Source organism: Pyrus communis, chromosome 7 (assembly GCF_041283825.1).
Source record: "Pyrus communis isolate YQ-2024b chromosome 7, ASM4128382v1, whole genome shotgun sequence".
In the NCBI taxonomy this organism is placed as follows: domain Eukaryota; kingdom Viridiplantae; phylum Streptophyta; class Magnoliopsida; order Rosales; family Rosaceae; genus Pyrus; species Pyrus communis.
The window spans coordinates 29179275-29198734 of NC_142571.1; the positions used below are offsets into that span (position 1 = coordinate 29179275).

Sequence of the window (19460 nt, forward strand, 5' to 3'; positions counted from 1 at the left end):
AAGGGTAAATTACACAAAACTACCTCAACTATTGGTCTCACAACACTATCATACCCTCATCTTTTAAAATTGGTAATGTCATACCTCATCCTTAGAATTTGGTCCAATGTTATACCTTCCGTTTGCTTGGCCGTGAATTTCTTAGTTAAAGCTGACGTGGCTTGATCCGGGACCCACTTTTTATTAAAAAATAATAAAAAAATTAAAAATAATAATTTACCATTAAAAATAAATAAATAAAAAAAAACCCAAACACCCATCTTCCCCATCCCCTTCCCTGCAACCCAAATCCCTTCCTCTTCCCCTTCCTCGTAACCCCCGGCCCCTTCCCCGCCCACACCTTTCCCTTCCCTACCCGCACCTTTCCTTTCTCTACCATCTTTTAAACGCTCTATTCTCTCAAAACTAAAATCTCCTTCCTTGCAACCCCCGACCCCTTCCCTACCCACGCCAAGCCACCTACACCTTTCCCCTCCTTACCATCTTTTAAACGCTCTCTTCTCTCAAAATTGAAACCCATTTCCCATTTCATCTCTCTCTATCTCTCTTTCGCTCTTCCATGGCTGTTCTTGCGCCAACCTCTGTTTTAAATGATTCGATTTCCAATTCCTCCTCCTCAGACACATGACAAGTAACCTTTTCTCTCTCCCTCTCTATCTCTATACCATTTTCATTCATTTCTCTTGTTTCTTGATTGTGTTTATTTTTGGTCAATTTCTTGCAGATCTTTGGCTCTAAATTAAAATCAGGAAAAGTTCCGCCGACCTAATTGAGATTATTGATTGGGGGGAGATGTTGGCGTGGGTGGGGAAGGGGTTGGGGGTTGTAGGGAAGGGGAAGGGATCTGGGTTGCGGGGAAGGGGAAGGGGTCGGGGAAGATGGGTGTTTGGGTGTTTTATTTTTGTTTGAAGGGTAAATTATTATTTTTCAATATTTTATTAATTTTTTTAATAAAAAGTGGGTCTCGGATCAAGCCACGTCAACATTTAACTGAGAAATTCACGGCCAGGCTAAAAAAGGTATAACATTGGACCAAATTCTAAAGATAAGATATGACTAAATATGTTAGAAATTAAAATAAAAAAAACGACATCCAAAATTAAGCAGATATCTCTGCGTCTCTCTCACGATCCTCATCCTCTTTCTCACACACACACAAACAGTTTGATAAATCCATCAAAAGTCTGCAGAAGTTTCCAAATTCATGGCCTCACCATCCGAACCACCCCACACCAAGCAGCAACTCAGACCCACCATAACCCACTTGGTCCACTCCACCACATCCAATCTCCTCTCCCTCTTTGCCTCCCCCAAGACAACGCCGTCGCCATCGCCATCGCCGTCCACGGCTCCTCCGGATATCCGCGTCGCGCTCTTCCTCCCCAACTTGCCAAAACCACTCGCTTTCCAGCCCGACTCCAAACCCTCCGCCATGAAGGGCGTGGCTTCGTTGCCCGAGTCGACCTCCGGGTTCCCGTCAACGGTCAGGATTGCAGGGCTGAACTCGAATATCAAGGGCAGCGGTGGGCCGGCGTTTGTGGGCCAGGTCTTCAGTATGTGCGACCTCTCCGGGACTGGTCTCATGGCCGTCTCCACCCACTTCGACATCCCCTTTATTTCCAAAAGGTACCCTTTTTTTTCAACTTTTAATAACATTGGTACTTTATTTTATTTATAGAAATTTAATTTCTTGCTAGATTTTATCATATATGTAGTTCGAATTTCATTTCGACATTGAATTTTTGATAAAGATGCTGCCTTTGAATTGAAATTATTAAAATTCAGGAAATTTTCAGTGTGTTTGAGGGCTTTTTTGCTGAATTTTGTTTAATTTTCATGGCATTTACTTGTAGAACTCCCGAGTGGCTGAAGAAGATGTTTAAATCAATTACTAACAGTGAGAGAAACGGCCCTGTGTTTCGATTTTTCATGGATTTAGGCGATGCAGGTAGGATTCTACATAAACAAACGGTTGGTTTTAGTGGTTATTTGGTCAAATTTATTTCTATCTGGAGGTGACCGGCATTCTGACTGAGATTTTGTTCTTAGTTACTTATGTGAAACGACTGAATATTCCGAGTGGCGTGGTGGGAGCTTGTCGTCTCGATTTAGCATATGAACATTTCAAGGTAATCCCAACTTGTACTGCCACATCAGGGATTTATTGATACTTTAATTATGTTTTTGAGATTTTTTTTTTATTAGTAATTTCTGTGGCATGCTATGATGATCTTGGATGAATGAGTAAGTCGTTCTCCATGTTTTATGCAGGAAAAGCCGCACCTATTCCAGTTTGTTCCAAATGAAAAACAGGTATGATATAACAAGTGACAACCGTCTTCGCTAACGTTGTATACATTTCTCAAAATTGTATGCTCCTACAGGTCAAGGCAGCTAACAAACTTCTCAAGACAATGCCGCAGAGTGGCAAATGCAAAAGGGTTGACGGAGTTCCGGTTTTTAGTGCTCAAAACTTGGATATTGCAATAGCAAGCTCGGATGGGATCAAATGGTGTGTTCTAATGTTTCGTGCTTGCTTCTAATCAAGTTTGTTCTTTTGGTGAATTTTAAGTAGAATGGCTGATGCTCTATTGTTATCTTTTGTTCCAACAGGTATACTCCCTACTTTTTTGATAAAAACATGCTTGATAACATTCTTGAGGAATCTGTAGATCAGCATTTCCATTCTTTAATTCAAACTCGGCACACACAGCGGCGACATGATGTGATTGATGACAACATACCAGCAGAAGTAATTGAAGAGATGAGCGATAACTTGTGGGAGCCTCCAGAGGTATGGAATCCAATACTGAAGTATTATTTTGATGTAGCAAGTAGTTTGGTAGTGAGACATGTACAAGATTTTAAGATGAAGAATCGAGAATTGGATTCCCATCGTCAATGATACGCTTAGAATTATTATCATTTGTCTGACATAACTACGTATGTAGATGTATAAGTTTGTGAAGTTAAAACAACCCAGTTCACCTTCTTCCAGTTCTCACGTATTTGTATTTTGTTCGTTGGAATATATGTTTCTTGACAGGTTCAGGAAGTAATGGATGAGATAGGGAATCCTGGAATACCCTTGAGTGTCATTTCTAAAGCCGCTGAAATGCAGCTCCTTTATGCTGTTGATAAAGTACTTCTGGGTAATAGGTGGCTACGGAAAGCAACAGGCATTCAACCCAAATTCCCTTATATGGTTGACTCTTTCGAAAGAAGGTACATTAAAATTTAGCAGTTGCTTTCTCGGATATCAAATACCTTCTGTTTTCTAATTAAATCTTTCTTTGAATTTTAACATTGGTAAACTCGCTTGTTCTATCTTTCAGGCTTTTCTAACAAAATTATGTTCCTTCCGCTGCAGGAGTGCAGCCTCTTTTCTTAGAGCTTCTCAGTCAGCCAGATGCCTTACCAATGGGGAAGCAGTAAATGATAACGAAGATTCTCTAGATTGTAGCACTTCGGAGATTAAATTAAAGGATGATATTCACACCAATAAAGGAAACAAAACAGATCTACGATTTCCTTTCAGTGATTGGTTTAGTCATCTGTGGTCAAAACAAAAGGACCAAAATGAAGAGTTGCCAAAGGAATGCATAAAGCAGAGCACACTGCAAAATCCAAACCTTCCGAAGATTACTATGGTTGGCATTTCAACTGGTGAGGCAGGGCCGATGAGTAAAGCAAATTTAAAGAAGACGATGGAGGATTTAACAAAAGAATTGGAGCAGACGGATTCGGGAAATGCTTTTGGTAGCGATACAGGTAATGAGTTGAGATTTGAAGATAGAGATCCACTGTTTGTGGCAAACGTAGGTGATTATTATTCTGGCATGGCAAAGACGCGTTCAGCTAGGTGGGTTCGTGGAGGAAACAATTAGGGGGCCTCACCGTGGCAACATTTTTGTGTTCTCTTCGGGTATGATGGAGAATATACTTATGATACATTACTGCCTCTCCCTCCAACCCCCACGCCCGCCCCCGCCACACCACCCCCCCCCCCCCCCCCCCCCCCCCCCCAAATCAAACGGAAATACATTGTTCAGAGGCCGCGTATTTCTTCTGATGATGGGATGTTGATATCTCTAAATTTCTTGTGCATTTCGAAGTATCATGTATTTTCACGGTATGCCATTGTTATCGCACCCTTGTTGTACAAGGGGTAGAAGAGCAGATGTGTAATGGAATAGATAAGAAAGTGTTCGCCTGGAGTGAAATAAAAACTGTAATTTACATTGGTGTTTACGGATGTGAATCGGGTTAACAAGGAACGGTCAAGGACTACTCCGCCTCTTTCTTATTCTCTTCTACCCACTTCTTTATGATATACGTACAACAATAACAAATGTGGTGGTGGTGGAATAACGAATGGTGGTGGTCGTGGTGGTGGAGATGGTTCCCTTGGTGCATTGGCGTGTGAGAGCCCTCTACAATCTACATCTACCTCCTAGAGTGTGGCACACTTTTCCCACACCATAAAGTGGATTTTAATGACCACGCCCAATCTTGCTCAAAGCCTTTCCACCATAGTTGCCGAGTGATTGTTAGTCATTAATGCATGCGTGTCTAGCAACATGCATCCATCAATGGCTTGCGGTGTGTGAAAGGCTAATGTTAGCATGATTCAGCATGCAAAAGGTGATGGTAGTATTTCAATACGATAACGAAGTTAAGTTCATGATTCTAACTAAAATAAATTTTTTGGGTACAACAAAAAATTGTATCCTCAAATGATGTCTGAATACGTAAAATAAGGTGTATAAACAAAAAAGTATATTAAAGATCGTTTGGCTATGCTGACCCATCCCTTTAGCCAATTTAGCTCTTAACACAGGACCGTTCAAGTCAGTTTTTTTGTTATTATGATAGGTAAATTATTCTAGATCCATCCCTTGAAAGAACCATACATGATCACTAGGGCCTGTTTGGTATCCTATTTGAAAATTTTTATCATTTCTCAAAACATTTCTTGAAAACTATTTTCTTTAAGACTCAAAAACTTGATTGGTTTGCGATTTAAAAATTTTAAATCTTACAACTTAGACAAAGAGATCTAAAAAGAAGGGGTCGCAGGAGAGGGAGAAAGAGAAAAGATAATGAAAGAAAGTAAAAGATGATTGAAGGAAAGAGAAAGAAGAGAGAGGATCAGATGAGATAGAGAGGAAGATGAGTGGGAGAAAGAACCGACAGAATGAAGATAGCAGATTGGAGGAGAGACGAAAAAAGGTAAAAAAAAAAAAGAGGAGAGAGAAAGAAGAAAAGATAGATAGATTTGAAGTGAGAGGAGAGGAGGGAGAGAAAAGAAGTGAGTGAGTTTAAGTTTAAAAACTCTAAAAACTCACTTTTTATATTTTTAGATAATAGACTATATTTTTAAGTTAGTATTTGAGTTCAATTTTTTAAAATAGTCATATCAAACAAGTTTTTAAGACCTAAAATTTGAAAATTGTTTTTGAGTTTAAAAAGTTGGTGAAGTAGAGTATCAAACATACCCTAATATTTCCTCCTGCGCCAAATCCATCTCCCTCTCTCCATTGACAACAGAGCATCGCATCACTCATCTCCTCAATCTTTAAACCTCCACAAAGCCATGAAGCTCTATAGTGTCATCCACAATCCAAAGTCAACCTGCTTGAGAATTTGTTTCGGCAAACCCAAAGTCAACCTGCTCCCCCCTTCATATATAATGCTACGCATTCATTAGCTTCCTATATGTAATAGACTTTAAACTTGAAAAGGTTCAAATGCCCTTTCAACTTCCAACCAAACAAAAAAAGACATGAAGAACTATCAATCACAGATTCTTATTCCCCCAACTAGATTTGGATCCTCCATACAAAGGTAAGGGCATGGTAGTGGACCAGTGGTGGTCCCAAATCACATTTTTTTTAATTAAAATTTTATTTTGTATACGTAAGTTAGGTCAATATGTTTATTTTGTGGCACTTAAATTTGAGTTATCATTTATAAATAGATTATTTTAGAGTATGGTATCGTCATACTAAAATGCTAAAGTTTTGTTCCCTCCTAGTCCTAAGGAAGGAAGATTCTCTCCCTTCCTAATTTCTCTCTCCTTCCCTCCCCTTCTATTTGAACGGTTACGGTTTAGTCATGTCAAAATCTTATATTGATTTTTTTATAGAGACAATAAGACAAAAAACAATATGTGTGAGGAGGAGAGAGAAGGAGATGTAAATAGGTGAAGAGAGAATCCTTCCCCAGGACTATGTTCATTGTGAAAAACACGAGTTATTGATCTAAAATAACAAAAAATAATTGTGCTTTGGCTAATTCAACGTACCATTTTGTAGGACATCTTTTTCCTTCAACTAATTACTTGACATTGTTTATTAATAAGAATGTCAATTGATACATCTTTTTGCGACCATAAGCGTTGCTTGTTTATTTAATTGTTTCATGTCTATTCAATTCATTGAAGAGGTACTTTTCATGTCTGTTCGATTAACGAAAATTAAAGTTAAATTGTGAGTTAACAGCAAGTCAATAAAAAGTATAATTCTCTCAAAAATGATACTTTTTATGAACTCGCAACCACTGAGTATGCGTTATACAGATATTAAACCCAGCACTCCATATACCCTCCAGTTGTAGGGCATGACAGGGCAGTGGTGCCGTGTGCTCGCATGGTGGTTTTCCAACGCTCACACACGACGGTTTCGCACTTCGACATCCAATCAGTTTTCGACTGGGACATATGTACCAACTGTCCGTGCCTTCGTCAGTGTCCGGTTCCGTCTCTGACATTTTTCCAAAAGTCAATCAAAAGCTGCGGTTCAAATCCATCAAAACCACTCATTATTTTTCAATTTTTTTTGGGTTAATTAATTAGTACTAAATTCCAGTATAAATAATTAAACAATTTACCAAGTCAGTGCGGCATCATTTCCTCTCACTAGCCACAATCTATGTCCATTTCTGTGTCTATGTCTCCCTTCCTCCAAGTCAGCGCCGTCCCTTCCACCTCTCTTTCGTTCTAGCTGCAACAAAAAGAACTCCACAAACACCGCAGCCGCCGCCACCGTTCTGAAAATGGCAGATGATTGGGATCTTTACGCTGTGGTAAGGGGTTGCAAATCAACCACCCGAAACATCACCATCACCGCCACCGGTATCGCACCCACAAACCCCATCCACACACCGCCGGATGAATTCGAAAACGATCCTTTTTGGGAGTTGTTGGACTCCGACGAGTTAACCGATCCGTTGTTCTCTTTTACCAATCTAGACGACCCAAAAGAAGCCAATGGTTTCCAAGAGCTGCAGCAGTCCTTTTTTCGCAACCCCACCACCACCACCAACAACGACCACAATCCCACCACTAACAACACCACCTTTGGACCTAATAATATTATTCCAAATTCCCCCACTATTTCTGACTTTGGAGGATCTAGTGGTAGTGGCCAACATCACCTCCAACATCATCAACAACAACAACAGCAACATCATGCACAACTCCAACAACAACAGCTGCAGCAGCAGCAACATCTTTCGATGCCTACTCGTATCACCCGGGGAATTCCGGCTCCTGGTTTTCGAGGAATCTATGGCCAACAACAACAACAACAAATTATACAACCCGGGGATCAAAATCTTCAACCCGAGCAGCTCCAAACTCAGCAGGGATTTAGGAGGCCCAGGTTCATCAATCCCGCTTATCCTCATCCTCGGCTACCAACTCGCCCACAAAGAAGAAGGTATATATACTCAAAAATTCGCTCTTCATTAATTGAACGACAATTAGTCTATGCTCTTGTTTTTGCTTTTTTCGCATGGTGTGGATGTGGATTACATGAATTGACTCACAGGAAAACCCAGCAAAAGAAAAATGTTCATGAAGTGAAGGCGGAGGATCTCATCAGCGCGGATTTATGGGCGTGGCGGAAGTACGGCCAAAAACCTATCAAGGGTTCTCCACACCCAAGGTACGTAATTAGGTTAATTTTTTCCACTTTCAATTTCTCTTTCCTTTTCTTTGCGATTTTCTCTCTGAATCATGGTTCTTTGCAGGAACTACTACCGATGCAGCAGCTCAAAAGGGTGCCCGGCGAGGAGGCAAGTGGAGCAGAGCACGACAGAACCCAACATCTTCATAGTTACATACACCGGGGACCACACTCACGCTCGCCCGACTCATCGAAACTCGCTTGCCGGGAGCTCCAGGAACAAGCTGTCAGCTGCATCTGCGAGTCAAAATCAGCCAATCAACAACGACTCCGGTTCGACAGCTGTTCCCAACCCCTCGTCTCCCACCACCGGACTACCCATGACAGTCCAAGCTGAGGCTGTGCCTGTAGCCAATAAGGTCAATTCTGACAATTCAATTGACAAAGAAAATGAGGAATTTGATGAGGAGGAGGAGACGGATCATGAGAATGAGGACGAGAACGAGGTCGAGGACGATGACGTTGTGATCCCGGACATGGACATGTCGGATGAGATATTCTTGGGGCTGAAGGAACTGGGTGGTACTAGTTCTAATGGCACTGGGAGTGGAAGTTTCTCTGGTTTGTGCTTCCGGTGATTATTTTTTCGGATAATAGGGCATTGAGTTTGGAGTCTTCTTGGGCTGCTGCTAATTGCTCCTCCGCTGGCGGTGGTTCCTAGTAGCCAACAAGTAGGGAAGATGCGTAAGTTTTTTATTTAACCTTTTGTTACCGTGTTACGGTGTTAGTTCTATGAGAGGAGAGATTTTTCTAGTGTGATCGGTACACGGGATGGTACACCATATGTCAATATACGAATGATGTAATATGTGTGTTAAAAAGTTAATAACTTAAAAAATAAAATTTCCCACCACTTTTATAAAAATAAGTAGTGTACCACTCATGTTCCGGTCACAATGACAAATTTCTCCGACGAGAGATAGAGATAGAGAGAGAGGTAGGGTTCTTATATTATTAGATTGTATAGAAGAGACAGAAAAGAATCTTTTCCTTCTTCCTCGTAGAGTTCAGCTGTATTTCTCTCTTCTTTTAAATTGAATACGAATGGTCTCCTTTTTTAGCTAATAGTTCCGGTGTTTAACATTTAATGAGAAAAATATCTTATTTATAAGGATCAACAAATTTACCAACTTTAATTTCATCATATTACAGAAAACTAATTCGCGTGGAGAAATATGATAGTAATATGGCTATCAGATATGATGCTTATAATTGATTTATCAACTTTAAAAGCTTAGATATGCGTTTCTTTTTAATAATAAAAACTATTTATAACTCATTAACCAGCTTTCATCATATTCACGTAAGTTAATCAGAGTAGGAAAATATGATTGTGCAAATCTTAATAAGGTAATTCACATCAATAACTGTCAAAAGTTCAACTATAAATTCACATCAATAATTGATATCAAATTTGCTATTTATGAGAGTTGAACTTAAGATATTTTTCACTTACAAATGAAAAAAAAAAAAAATTGTTTACTAAATCATTTGAAATTAAGGTTATTTTGTAATTATATGCAATCCACTTTTTCTCTCCTTTTTAAGTTTATGGTATTTATGACAATATCCAATAAAAAAAGCATTCTATAAACTGAGTTTCAATACTTTCTTAAGAAAATGTGAAAAATTCGAGTAGATTATGTATCAATGTTGCTTTTAATTAGACCACATTAAAACTTAGATACAAAGATGCATAGCAGTCACCTATACTAATGAAGTTGTCAGTAATGTCTAATTTCTGAGGTAATAATTTTATTTGAGAAATGTTCATTCTTTTAGAAGTTTTTTTATAAGAAATTTTAACGAAAAACTTCCGGTACTGTTCATTTTAACGAAAAAATCACATTTTTACACTAAAAAGTCAATCTTGGTACTATTCATTTTACCATTTATTTTGTTCTTATCGTTAAAACTCAAAATTTTCGAATCATTTTCATTAATTTTCATTCTTTTATATCCTTTTATAAATCATGGGATATTAAATACTTGTCAGCCCCATGGTTTAATTTGTCATACCGTGAACCGCTCCGGTTCAGTCTCCTTTGTCACGAGACAAACACTAGATCCTCTATTTGTCTGATCATACAATGAAGACAAAATTCGGATTAATTAAATAATCTCTTTGGGTAATAAGGATTGGAGTTAGTCAAATATATTTACTTAGGGTTTTGTCGTTAATTTTAATTTAGACAATATTATTGATTATTTTATGTGAAAGGAATATTCAAATCATCATGCGTTTCAAATTTGAAACCTTCAACTTTTTAAAATTATTATAATAATTCTGAACTTTCATGTTGTCTTTAATAATAATAATATTTTTGAAAAAAATATTAATAGCCAGGTTGAAGAAAATACCAGGAAAGTAAGTTGTTGGGTTATTATATTCCAGAAATATGAGGAAGTCCATGTCTAAAACAAGACTTATAAACCAACAAAAATAAGATAAAGAGTCCTTATTTGTTAATGTTATGTATCTCTTACTAAATAGAAGATCTAGGTTATAGTTTTATATTAAAAGAACAAAAAAAAATCTCAGTTACTTCATACTTATAAAACTAATAATTTGCAAGTGATTAGGCCATCTTTCACTGCGTTTCAAGATTAAACTTTTACTTTAATTGTAGATTAATATAAAATATCATTTGTGTTAAAATAAAACTAATAATTCCGTCATACTTTTCTTAGTATTGTAAAATATTTTAATTTTTGAATCTGCTCGCTCTATTAGACTATTGCTCGTAATTTCAATTTTATTATTTCGTAAATAATAGTTTTGTGTTAAAATGTTATCTAAGAATTAGGAGTAGGATCGAAAAAGAAAAAGAAAGAGAAAGAAGTAGATCTGATTTGCCCATAGTTCTTACTTGTATTTTCTTGTTTTTTATCCTTTGCATAAGGAGGACTAGCTAGTAGTTTTTGTCACGACAGTTCATCATTTTCGAAATTGAAAAAATTCACTTAGGCATTTTAATCTCTCCAGAACCACTGTCACATCCCGGCCCGGGCGGGACTACATCCCGGGTCGGGATGTGACATTTGGTATCAGAGCCTAACCCTGGTCGTGGTGTGCCAACGAGGACGTCGGGCCCCTAAAGGGGGTGGATTGTAACATCACACATCGCCCAGGGGAGTGATCCTTAAGTGTATATTCCAATCCTTACCTAGCACGAGGCCTTTTGGGAGCTCACTGGCTTCGGGTTCCTTAGGAACTCCGAAGTTAAGCGAGAAGGGGGCTAGAGCATTCCCAGGATGGGTGACCCATCGGGAAGTTGCTCGTGAGTTCCCAAAAACAAAACTGTGAGGGAATGGTAAGCCCAAAGCGGACAATATCGTGCTACGGTGGTGGAGCGGGCCCGGGAAGTGGTTCCGCCCCGGGCCGGGATGTGACAATTTGGTATCAGAGCCTAACCCTGGTCGTGGTGTGCCGACGAGGACGTCGGGCCCCTAAAGGGGGTGGATTGTGACATCCCACATCGCACAAGGGAGTGATCCTTATATGTATATTCTCATCCCTACCTAGCACGAGGCCTTTTGGGAGCTCACTGGCTTCGGGTTCCGTAGGAACTCTGAAGTTAAGCGAGAAGGGGGCTAGAGCAATCCCATGATGGGTGACCCACTAGGAAGTTGCTCGTGAGTTCCCAAAAACAAAACCGTGAAGGAATGGTAAAGCCCAAAGCGGACAATATCGTGCTACGGTGGTGGAGCGGGCCCGGGAAGTGATCCGTCCCGGGGCGGGATGTGACAATTTGGTATCAGAGCCTAACCCTGGTTGCGTGTGTGCCGACGAGGACGTCGGGCCCCTAAGGGGGGTGGATTGTCGCCCAGGGGAGTGATCCTTAAATGTATATTCCCATCCCTACCTAGCACGAGGCCTTTTGGGAGCTCACTGGCTTCGGGTTCCATAGGAACTCCGAAGTTAAGCGAGAAGGGGGCTTGAGCAATCCCATAATGGGTGACCCACTGGGAAGTTGCTCGTGAGTTCCCAAAAACAAAACCGTGAGGGAATGGTAAGCCCAAAGCGGACAATATCGTGCTACGGTGGTGGAGCGGGCCCGGGAAGGGTCCCGCCCGGGTCGGGATGTGACAAGGATTGTGACATCCCACATCGCACAAGGGAGTGATCCTTATATGTATATTCCCATCCCTACCTAGCACGAGGCCTTTTGGGAGCTCACTGGCTTCAGGTTCCGTAGGAACTCTGAAGTTAAGCGAGAAGAGGGCTAGAGCAATCCCATGATGGGTGACCCACTGGGAAGTTGCTCGTGAGTTCCCAAAAACAAAATCGTGAGGGAATGGTAAGCCCAAAACGGACAATATCGTGCTACGGTGGTGGAGCGGGCCCGGGAAGTGATCCGCCCCGGGCCGGGATGTGACAATTTGGTATCAGAGCCTAACCTGGTCGCGTGTGTGCCGACGAGGACGTCGGGCCCCTAAGGGGGGTGGATTGTGACATCCCACATCGCCCAGGGGAGTGATCCTTAAATGTATATTCCCATCCCTACCTAGCACGAGGCCTTTTGGGAGCTCACTGGCTTCGGGTTCCATAGGAACTCCGAAGTTAAGCGAGAAGGGGGCTTGAGCAATCCCATGATGGGTGACCCACTGGGAAGTTGTTCGTGAGTTCCCAAAAGGCCTCGTGCTAGGTAGGGATGAGAATATACATTTAAGGATCACTCCCCTGGGCGATGTGGGATGTCACAACCACCACCGTGTGGCCATACCAAAAAATCACTTTAACGTTGTTATGTTTGACCATACAATCACTCATGTTTTTAGCAAATAATGTTGAAATGCATGTAACAAATTTCAAATAAAATTTAGTAGAAAAAAAGGTAAATATGAATTAAAATAGACACGCAACCTTAAATTGCAAAAACAACTTAATTATAAATATGTCAAACTACACAATAACGAGAGATTTTTTAGTGCGCGCGAAGCACATGACAAAATATCACATGTCATTAAACAATTAGAGAGACACTTGAAAAAAAAAATTCTCCAATTGTATAATATCATGTGGTGTTCCGCCTCATGTTCTAGACATACTGAAAAATCTTTCCACAATAACAATATAAACAAAATAAAACGAGTTTGTGCTCCATTGAGTTTTCTCCAATCTACATCAAAAGTGGACATCTAAGTTACACAACTAAATAAGAGCCGTTAGATCTCATTAGATCAAATAATTCCCTAACTCTTGTTATGATGTGTAACTTAAATGACAGTTTTGATGAACCACAATAAATGACTCAGTAGTAAGGGGGCAGGCTGTGACTCCACGATAAACAAAAAATGTGGGAGGTCCCGGGTTCGATGATCCTAGCTAGTGAGTCTGCTTAATTGTGGCTACGAGCATGGTGAAATTCCTCATAGCCTCTTCAGACCCAAAATGAGTAGATAATCAAGACTTACCACTAGTTGTCAATTTTTTTTTAAAAAGGAAATGACATTTTTGATGTGGATTAGAGAAAGCTTCTTGGGTGCGTTATCAGGCTTACGTTTGGTGTTTGGGCTTTAGGCTTGCAGGCCTTGATTGCTTTTACATGATTGGGCTTGTGACGAAGTGGCAACAGAAATTTCTTGAAAACAGAATTCTGAAAAGGAGAAGAAGAACCGATCCGACTCGCTCAGAGCTTTCACCTCGCAGAGAGAGAGAGAGAGAGAGAGAGAGAGTGTTCGAAAACATGTTCCTACGAGCGATCGGACGGCCGTTGTTGGCCAGGGTGAAGCAGACGACGGGGATCGTAGGGCTGGACGTGGTCCCCAATGCGAGGGAGGTCTTAATCGAGCTCTACTCCAAAACCCTAAAGGAGATCCAGGCCGTCCCCGAGGACGAAGGCTACCGCAAGGCCGTCGAGAGCTTCACGCGCCACCGCCTCAATGTCTGCCGCGAAGAGGAGGACTGGGAGGCGATCGAGAAGAAGCTCGGCTGCGGCCAGGTCGAGGAGCTCATCGAGGAAGCGCGCGACGAGCTCACCCTCATCGGCAAGATGATCGGTCCGTACAATTTATTGCTTTTATTATTTGATAAACCAGTTTTTTATTTATTTAGCTTTATATTTTTGAAAATAAATGTAATTGAAAATGTTTATTTGTGTTTTGCGATTGACATTTCGGTCATATAGCATTGGAATTGAGCTGAAAGAGCTCAAAATAATCAGTGCCTGCTCGGAAATGCTGTTTGTCATTTTGAATTTTTGTGCTTTTTTTGGTTGATGAGAAATCGAAAACTTAAATCGAATTGGAATTGGAAATTTTGGTGATTAGGTCTGGCCTGTGTAGTTCGTGATGGTAACTTCAGTTTGTGCATTCCTGTCATGGAAATTAGGTAGGAAAAGTAAAGATTGTAAATTGTTATCAACCGTATTTATGTTCACCAAGTCATGAAACGAAAGGCGGGTACTTGATTTTATCAGTTCCGAAGAAGATATAATATCCGGAGAATGCCGTGTTGTTAATGCATATCATATGAGGTGGTCGAAGCATAGTAAGTTGGGAGAGAGTGATATTTACATTCAGCCGAAGAAACTGCATTTTCACTTAGCTGACTGTGCACAAGTTTTGCGTGAACTCAAGTAGAACACATGATAAGAAAATGCCGTTTTCTTTGCTTTGATGCATTTCAAACCCTCGGTCAATACCAAAGTGGGAATCTTTGTTTGTGTGAACAATGATCACTAGACGTCGTTGTCTCATGCGTGAATTAATTTGGCGTCTTTAGTTCTTTTGTCTCAGTGTTTTATTGTTCTGGATTTGGAACCTGTAGCTTTGTTGTCGTTATCTGAAGTAGTTGTGTCAACGAAACTGATATGGTAGATTATTTCCTTGAAATTTTTATCTCATCGCAAGCTTTTATTTCAATTGATATACGAGATATACAATGGATTGTTTGTAATAGTTTGCATTCTGTATTGAGTTGCATTGCAGAGTGGGATCCATGGGGTGTTCCTGATGATTACGAATGTGAGGTGATCGAGAATGATGCTCCAGTTCCGAAGCATGTTCCTCTGCACAGACCTGGTCCTCTTCCTGAGGAGTTTTACAAAACGCTGGACGGCCTTACTACAAACCAACCAAAATTGGATGACGCTAAAGTCGCCTCTATTGGGTCGGAAGCAAAGGAGTAAACTATCGGTCGGCATATGCATCTAGGGATTCCAGATTTGAATTGAAGTCTTTTTTTCTTGTATTCTCCTGTTTATTGTTGGTGACAGTTTTCCTGTTTGCAGGGCTGTATAAATTTTAATCATGGGAGGGACGCTTTAATTTTTCAATAATCTACACTCGAGTGTTGGTACCATTACGATCTTGTTTTCATAAATTCGGCCCTTGATTTCCGTTGAGAATGAGCAATGTAACACCGCCTTGATTTCCGTTGAGAATGAGTAATGTAACACCGTGTTAGCAGTTCGAGTTTTGGCATCGGGGTTGTGCGTGGTTCCATTGTTGTGCTCGATTTCTGTTTTCGATTTTGGTCTCACAATTGCATGGTTATGAACTAATGTAAACTCTTTGTTGTGGCTTTCTGAGTTCTTATCGTTTTACACGGAAAAGCAACCAGAAGGCTACATCGTCAACAGGCTAACATTTTCGTCCATGGAATCCTTCTGCCGCAAATTACCTGTACCCCTACACGAGCACTCACCCTTGTTGAAGATATGCAACCGGTTCCCGTCCCTCACAATGATCTCCCGACCAACAATTTGAGTTACAAGCGTTATAAAGCTGTGGCATTCGCCGCATATGCGCACATTCTTAGACACGCGTATGGAGGCGTTACGCGGTGTTTTGAGAAGACCGAATGCAATGGCTAACTTCTCAATGTGATATGATGAATCTTCGTAATCTTGATACGAGTAGCCTCTCTTCTTCAACTCTGTAATAAGAGATTCTACCTTCTCTTGGATTTCATTTATCTGTGGATGTGATCGATCTCCTGCATCGAATAGATGAACCCTGTTCCTTATTTCCATCCAGCACTGCCCGACATTCTTCTTCAATCCCCTCTCCCTCATTGCTTGTCTTGTACTTTTGGCTAAATCCGGCTGACCAGAATCATCATAAATACTTGCAAGCAGCAAGTAAAAAGCTGGATCAGACGGGTCAAGTTCCATCCCTCGCCTCGCTGTATATTCCCCGAGGGAAATGTTTTTATGTAACTTGCAGGCAGCCAATAGTGTCTTGTAAATTAAGGCATCTGGCTTAAAGGGCATGGTCATGATCGCTTCCATGGCATCCTCTAGTCGCCCGGCTCTGCCAAGGAGATCAACTAAACAGGAATAGTGATCCAGTTGTGGAGCTATACCATACTTTTCCCTCATTGACTGAAAATGCTCAAGGCCTAGTTCAACCAAACCGCCATGGCTGCAAGCGAAAAGCACTAACAGGACTGTAATGGAATCAGGTTTAAATCCTGCCAACCTCATGTTGTCAAAGGAGGAGAGAGCGGATGAAATATATCCACTTGATGCCAATCCAGAAATCAAGCAGTTCCATGACACTATATCTGGCTCAGAAATCTCACTGAAAGCTTTGTGTGCATCATCTCTGCACCCACATTTCCCATATAAGTCCACTAAGGCATTCAAAACTGATATCCCACTGCCTAAACCGGCTTTGATAGAATAGCAATGAAGTTGCTTCCCAGTTTCCATTGATGCCAAGCCAGCTGATGCAGATAAGAAGCTTGCAAGGCTAAACCCATCCATCATAACGTCATCAGTCTGCATACGGGTGATGACATCCAGTGCAATTTCATAATTACCTAGCTGATTCATTCGTGTGGCTAAACCTGTATACGTGATAGCATCTCGATGGATCATGGAGTTAATCACATGCCACGCATCATCCACCATCCCCAGTGCAGCATAAGCATCCACAAGAGCATTCCCAACAGCTATATCACTGCCGGCTTTGGTTTTAACTATACGTCCATGGATTTTTCGTGTCTGACTAAGAGATTTAACAGTACTGCAGGCACGAAGCATGCTAGAGAAAGTAAAGGAATTTGGCTCGACTCCTACTGTTTGCATCTCCAGAAAATACTGAAAAGAATCTTGTTCAAAACCGTGTTCAGCAAAACCGGCAATCAATGAAGTCCAAGTGATGACACTCGGCGATATTATCTCCCTAAACGCTTTCAAACCATCTTCTATGAGGTCAGAACATTTCAAGTACATATCAACTACTGTACCTCCGGCACAAGTATCATCCTCCAATCCAGCCTTGAGCACCCGCGAATGGATCTGCTTTCCTAATTCCAGTAACAAAACCGCTGAGCAAGCTTTCAGCATACTAGAGTATGTAAAATTATTCGGTACAATTCCAGAGAGCTCCATCTCGTGCAATGCAGCAACAGCGTCTGCGACTCTCAAACTTTGAGCGAAGCCAGAAATAACAGAGGTCCACAACAACACATCATATTCAGGTGTTTGATTCAACACCTTGATAGCATCTTCCATCTTCTGGCATTTCGAGTACATATTGACCATGGCTGTCTTCAAGACCAGATTCAGCCTCATTCCGAATCTTATCAAATGGGTATGTAGTAATTTCCCATAGTTCAAACCAAGAGAGCAGGATGCAGCGAAAAGTTTTACGAAAGTGAACTCATTTGGATGTACCCTAGCAGCATATATCATATCCATGTAGTAGCCTAGAGCCTGTCTCCATTTCTGAGCTTGGACCAATGAAGAGATGATTGCAGTCCAAGAAACAGTATCACCACTCTCCATATCCCTAAATATCTTACAAGCCTCTTCGGTTAAACCACACTTGGCATACAAATCAATCATACTACTACCAAGAAATTGATTTGGCTCGAATCCAAGCTTGATCACAAACGTATGGATTCGAGTCCCATAATCCAACTCTCCCAACAACGAGCATGATTTTAACACACTTGAGAGTGTAAACTCATTGGGGCACTGACCGGAAACAATCATCGAATCAAAGAATTCAAGCGAGTCATGATAGTGTCCGTTCCTGACATACGCGGACAGCATCCCGGTCCATGATACAACATCTCTGCGAGGCATTTCATCGAACAAGTGGCGTGCAGCCTCAACTCCAGAGCATTTTGCATAGAGAGACAGCAGGTTGTTGGTTAAGTAGAGGTCATCGTCAAGACCCAGTTTGGTAATTGGGCTGTGCACACAGATGCCCTCTGGCAGGGACTGTGAGTTGCATGCTGAAAGAACCCGGAGGCAAGTTTCTTTGAAACAGTTAACTTCATTTGTGTTGACAACGAACCTGGTGACTTTTGCTATAGACATCAAATTCACAACATTTTCGTATGGTTGAATTTGAGAGATAAAAAGATTAAACACCACGTGACGTTTTGACTGTCACACTTTAAAAAGCTAAGAGTACTTTCAAAGAAGATGTTAACATGTCATATTATAATCGTAAAAAAAAAAAACAACAACAATATTTCTTAAGGAAAATTAATGAAAATGACTTATAAACGTTAAATTTTAATCAAAATGACAAAATGTTGTAAGTGAATAGTACTAGGAGTGACTTTTTAGAGTAAAAATATCATTCTCATTAAAAGTGAACAGTACTAGGAGTGTTTCGTTAAAACTTCCTATTTTTTAACCGAAAACCCAATCTGATGTGGCATGATATTTGGCAACCCTCACGCAAAAATTAGCTGTAGCATCAACTTTTTTTAATTAATTATTAAATACATTATATTAATTTATTACTGTTTTTTGTTTTAAAGTATTTACTATGGGTGTGTGATATCCACATACATCTTTTTACTCCTCACATACCTCTTATTAATTTCTCATTTGATATTCTTCAATTCATTCGATCTGATGATTGGAAATTAAGAAAGCGTGTAAGAAGTAAAAAGAGGTATGTGAATAGCGCACATCTTTATTATAATAGTTCAATGCAATAAATTGTAATAAAATAACAATTTAATTTGAAATATCGAGTTGAGAGTAAAACTTTAAAAGATGTCAAGATCACATAGACTGTTAAATATAAATTTTATGTTAAAAATTTGTCGTTGGTAGACATATAACATTATTTATATAGTCATGTACAAATGGAAGCTTCCTTTCTCAATAGTTGGGTTTCTGGTATGTGAATATGGAAGCTCGCACGAAAACTAATATCTAAAAAAATTATATTCCTTTTTGCATTGCGTTACATATAACATCACATTGATAATATTTATATGCTGGGAATAAATAAAAGTACATAGAAACATGGAAGAAGCCAAGAAAAGTTTGTAAACTTGCCTTCCTTGCTTGGTTGTTCTTGGAAATTTACTTTCCTACCAAAAGCAAGAAATATAAAAATACCTACGAATATCATCCAATCATAGTTTAGCTAAGCATGTCAAGACTAAAAGTGATGATTTAGAATTAGATAGGTCTATAGCATGATTCCCTCAATCATTTATGATTACTGTGTGATTAGTAATAATTTTTTAAATGAATCGGTAAAATACGCTGATAATTGTAAGTT

The 19460-nt window shown here is 40.1% G+C and overlaps 4 protein-coding genes across 4 annotated transcripts; 3 read left to right on the forward strand and 1 right to left on the reverse strand.

Moving 5' to 3' along the window:
* The first annotated feature begins 1057 nt into the window (after positions 1-1057).
* Positions 1058-4251, forward strand: LOC137735105 (uncharacterized). Its single transcript, XM_068474481.2, has 8 exons — positions 1058-1626; positions 1854-1948; positions 2050-2129; positions 2272-2313; positions 2385-2512; positions 2614-2794; positions 3047-3225; positions 3371-4251. Exons 1-8 carry the CDS (start codon positions 1205-1207, stop codon positions 3885-3887), a joined length of 1644 nt encoding a protein of 547 aa, XP_068330582.1. The 5' UTR covers positions 1058-1204; the 3' UTR covers positions 3888-4251.
* A 2655-nt stretch (positions 4252-6906) lies between these two features.
* Positions 6907-9032, forward strand: LOC137733448 (uncharacterized). The gene is made up of 3 exons (XM_068472599.2): positions 6907-7721; positions 7833-7949; positions 8035-9032. Exons 1-3 carry the CDS (start codon positions 7057-7059, stop codon positions 8546-8548), a joined length of 1296 nt encoding a protein of 431 aa, XP_068328700.2. The 5' UTR covers positions 6907-7056; the 3' UTR covers positions 8549-9032.
* Positions 9033-13566: 4534 nt separating this feature from the next.
* On the forward strand, positions 13567-15276 carry LOC137734809 (putative NADH dehydrogenase [ubiquinone] 1 alpha subcomplex subunit 5, mitochondrial). Its single transcript, XM_068474092.2, has 2 exons — positions 13567-13973; positions 14904-15276. Exons 1-2 carry the CDS (start codon positions 13661-13663, stop codon positions 15101-15103), a joined length of 513 nt encoding a protein of 170 aa, XP_068330193.1. The 5' UTR covers positions 13567-13660; the 3' UTR covers positions 15104-15276.
* Positions 15277-15467: 191 nt separating this feature from the next.
* LOC137734808 (Pentatricopeptide repeat (PPR) superfamily protein) lies at positions 15468-18309 on the reverse strand. Its single transcript, XM_068474091.2, has one exon. It carries the CDS (start codon positions 18248-18250, stop codon positions 15542-15544), a length of 2709 nt encoding a protein of 902 aa, XP_068330192.1. The 5' UTR covers positions 18251-18309; the 3' UTR covers positions 15468-15541.
* Positions 18310-19460: the final 1151 nt, after the last annotated feature.

Bases quoted from the DNA above. Each gene is read 5' to 3' on its own strand.
- LOC137733448 (XM_068472599.2), top strand. From the start codon at position 7,057: ATGGCAGATGATTGGGATCTTTACGCTGTGGTAAGGGGTTGCAAATCA. The intron at 7,722-7,832 runs GTATATATACTC...ATTGACTCACAG, and splicing joins ACTCGCCCACAAAGAAGAAG to GAAAACCCAGCAAAAGAAAA. The intron at 7,950-8,034 runs GTACGTAATTAG...GGTTCTTTGCAG, and splicing joins AAGGGTTCTCCACACCCAAG to GAACTACTACCGATGCAGCA.
- LOC137735105 (XM_068474481.2), top strand. From the start codon at position 1,205: ATGGCCTCACCATCCGAACCACCCCACACCAAGCAGCAACTCAGACCC. The intron at 1,627-1,853 runs GTACCCTTTTTT...ATTTACTTGTAG, and splicing joins ATCCCCTTTATTTCCAAAAG to AACTCCCGAGTGGCTGAAGA. The intron at 3,226-3,370 runs GTACATTAAAAT...CTTCCGCTGCAG, and splicing joins GTTGACTCTTTCGAAAGAAG to GAGTGCAGCCTCTTTTCTTA.
- LOC137734808 (XM_068474091.2), bottom strand. From the start codon at position 18,250: ATGTCTATAGCAAAAGTCACCAGGTTCGTTGTCAACACAAATGAAGTT.
- LOC137734809 (XM_068474092.2), top strand. From the start codon at position 13,661: ATGTTCCTACGAGCGATCGGACGGCCGTTGTTGGCCAGGGTGAAGCAG. The intron at 13,974-14,903 runs GTCCGTACAATT...GTTGCATTGCAG, and splicing joins CCTCATCGGCAAGATGATCG to AGTGGGATCCATGGGGTGTT.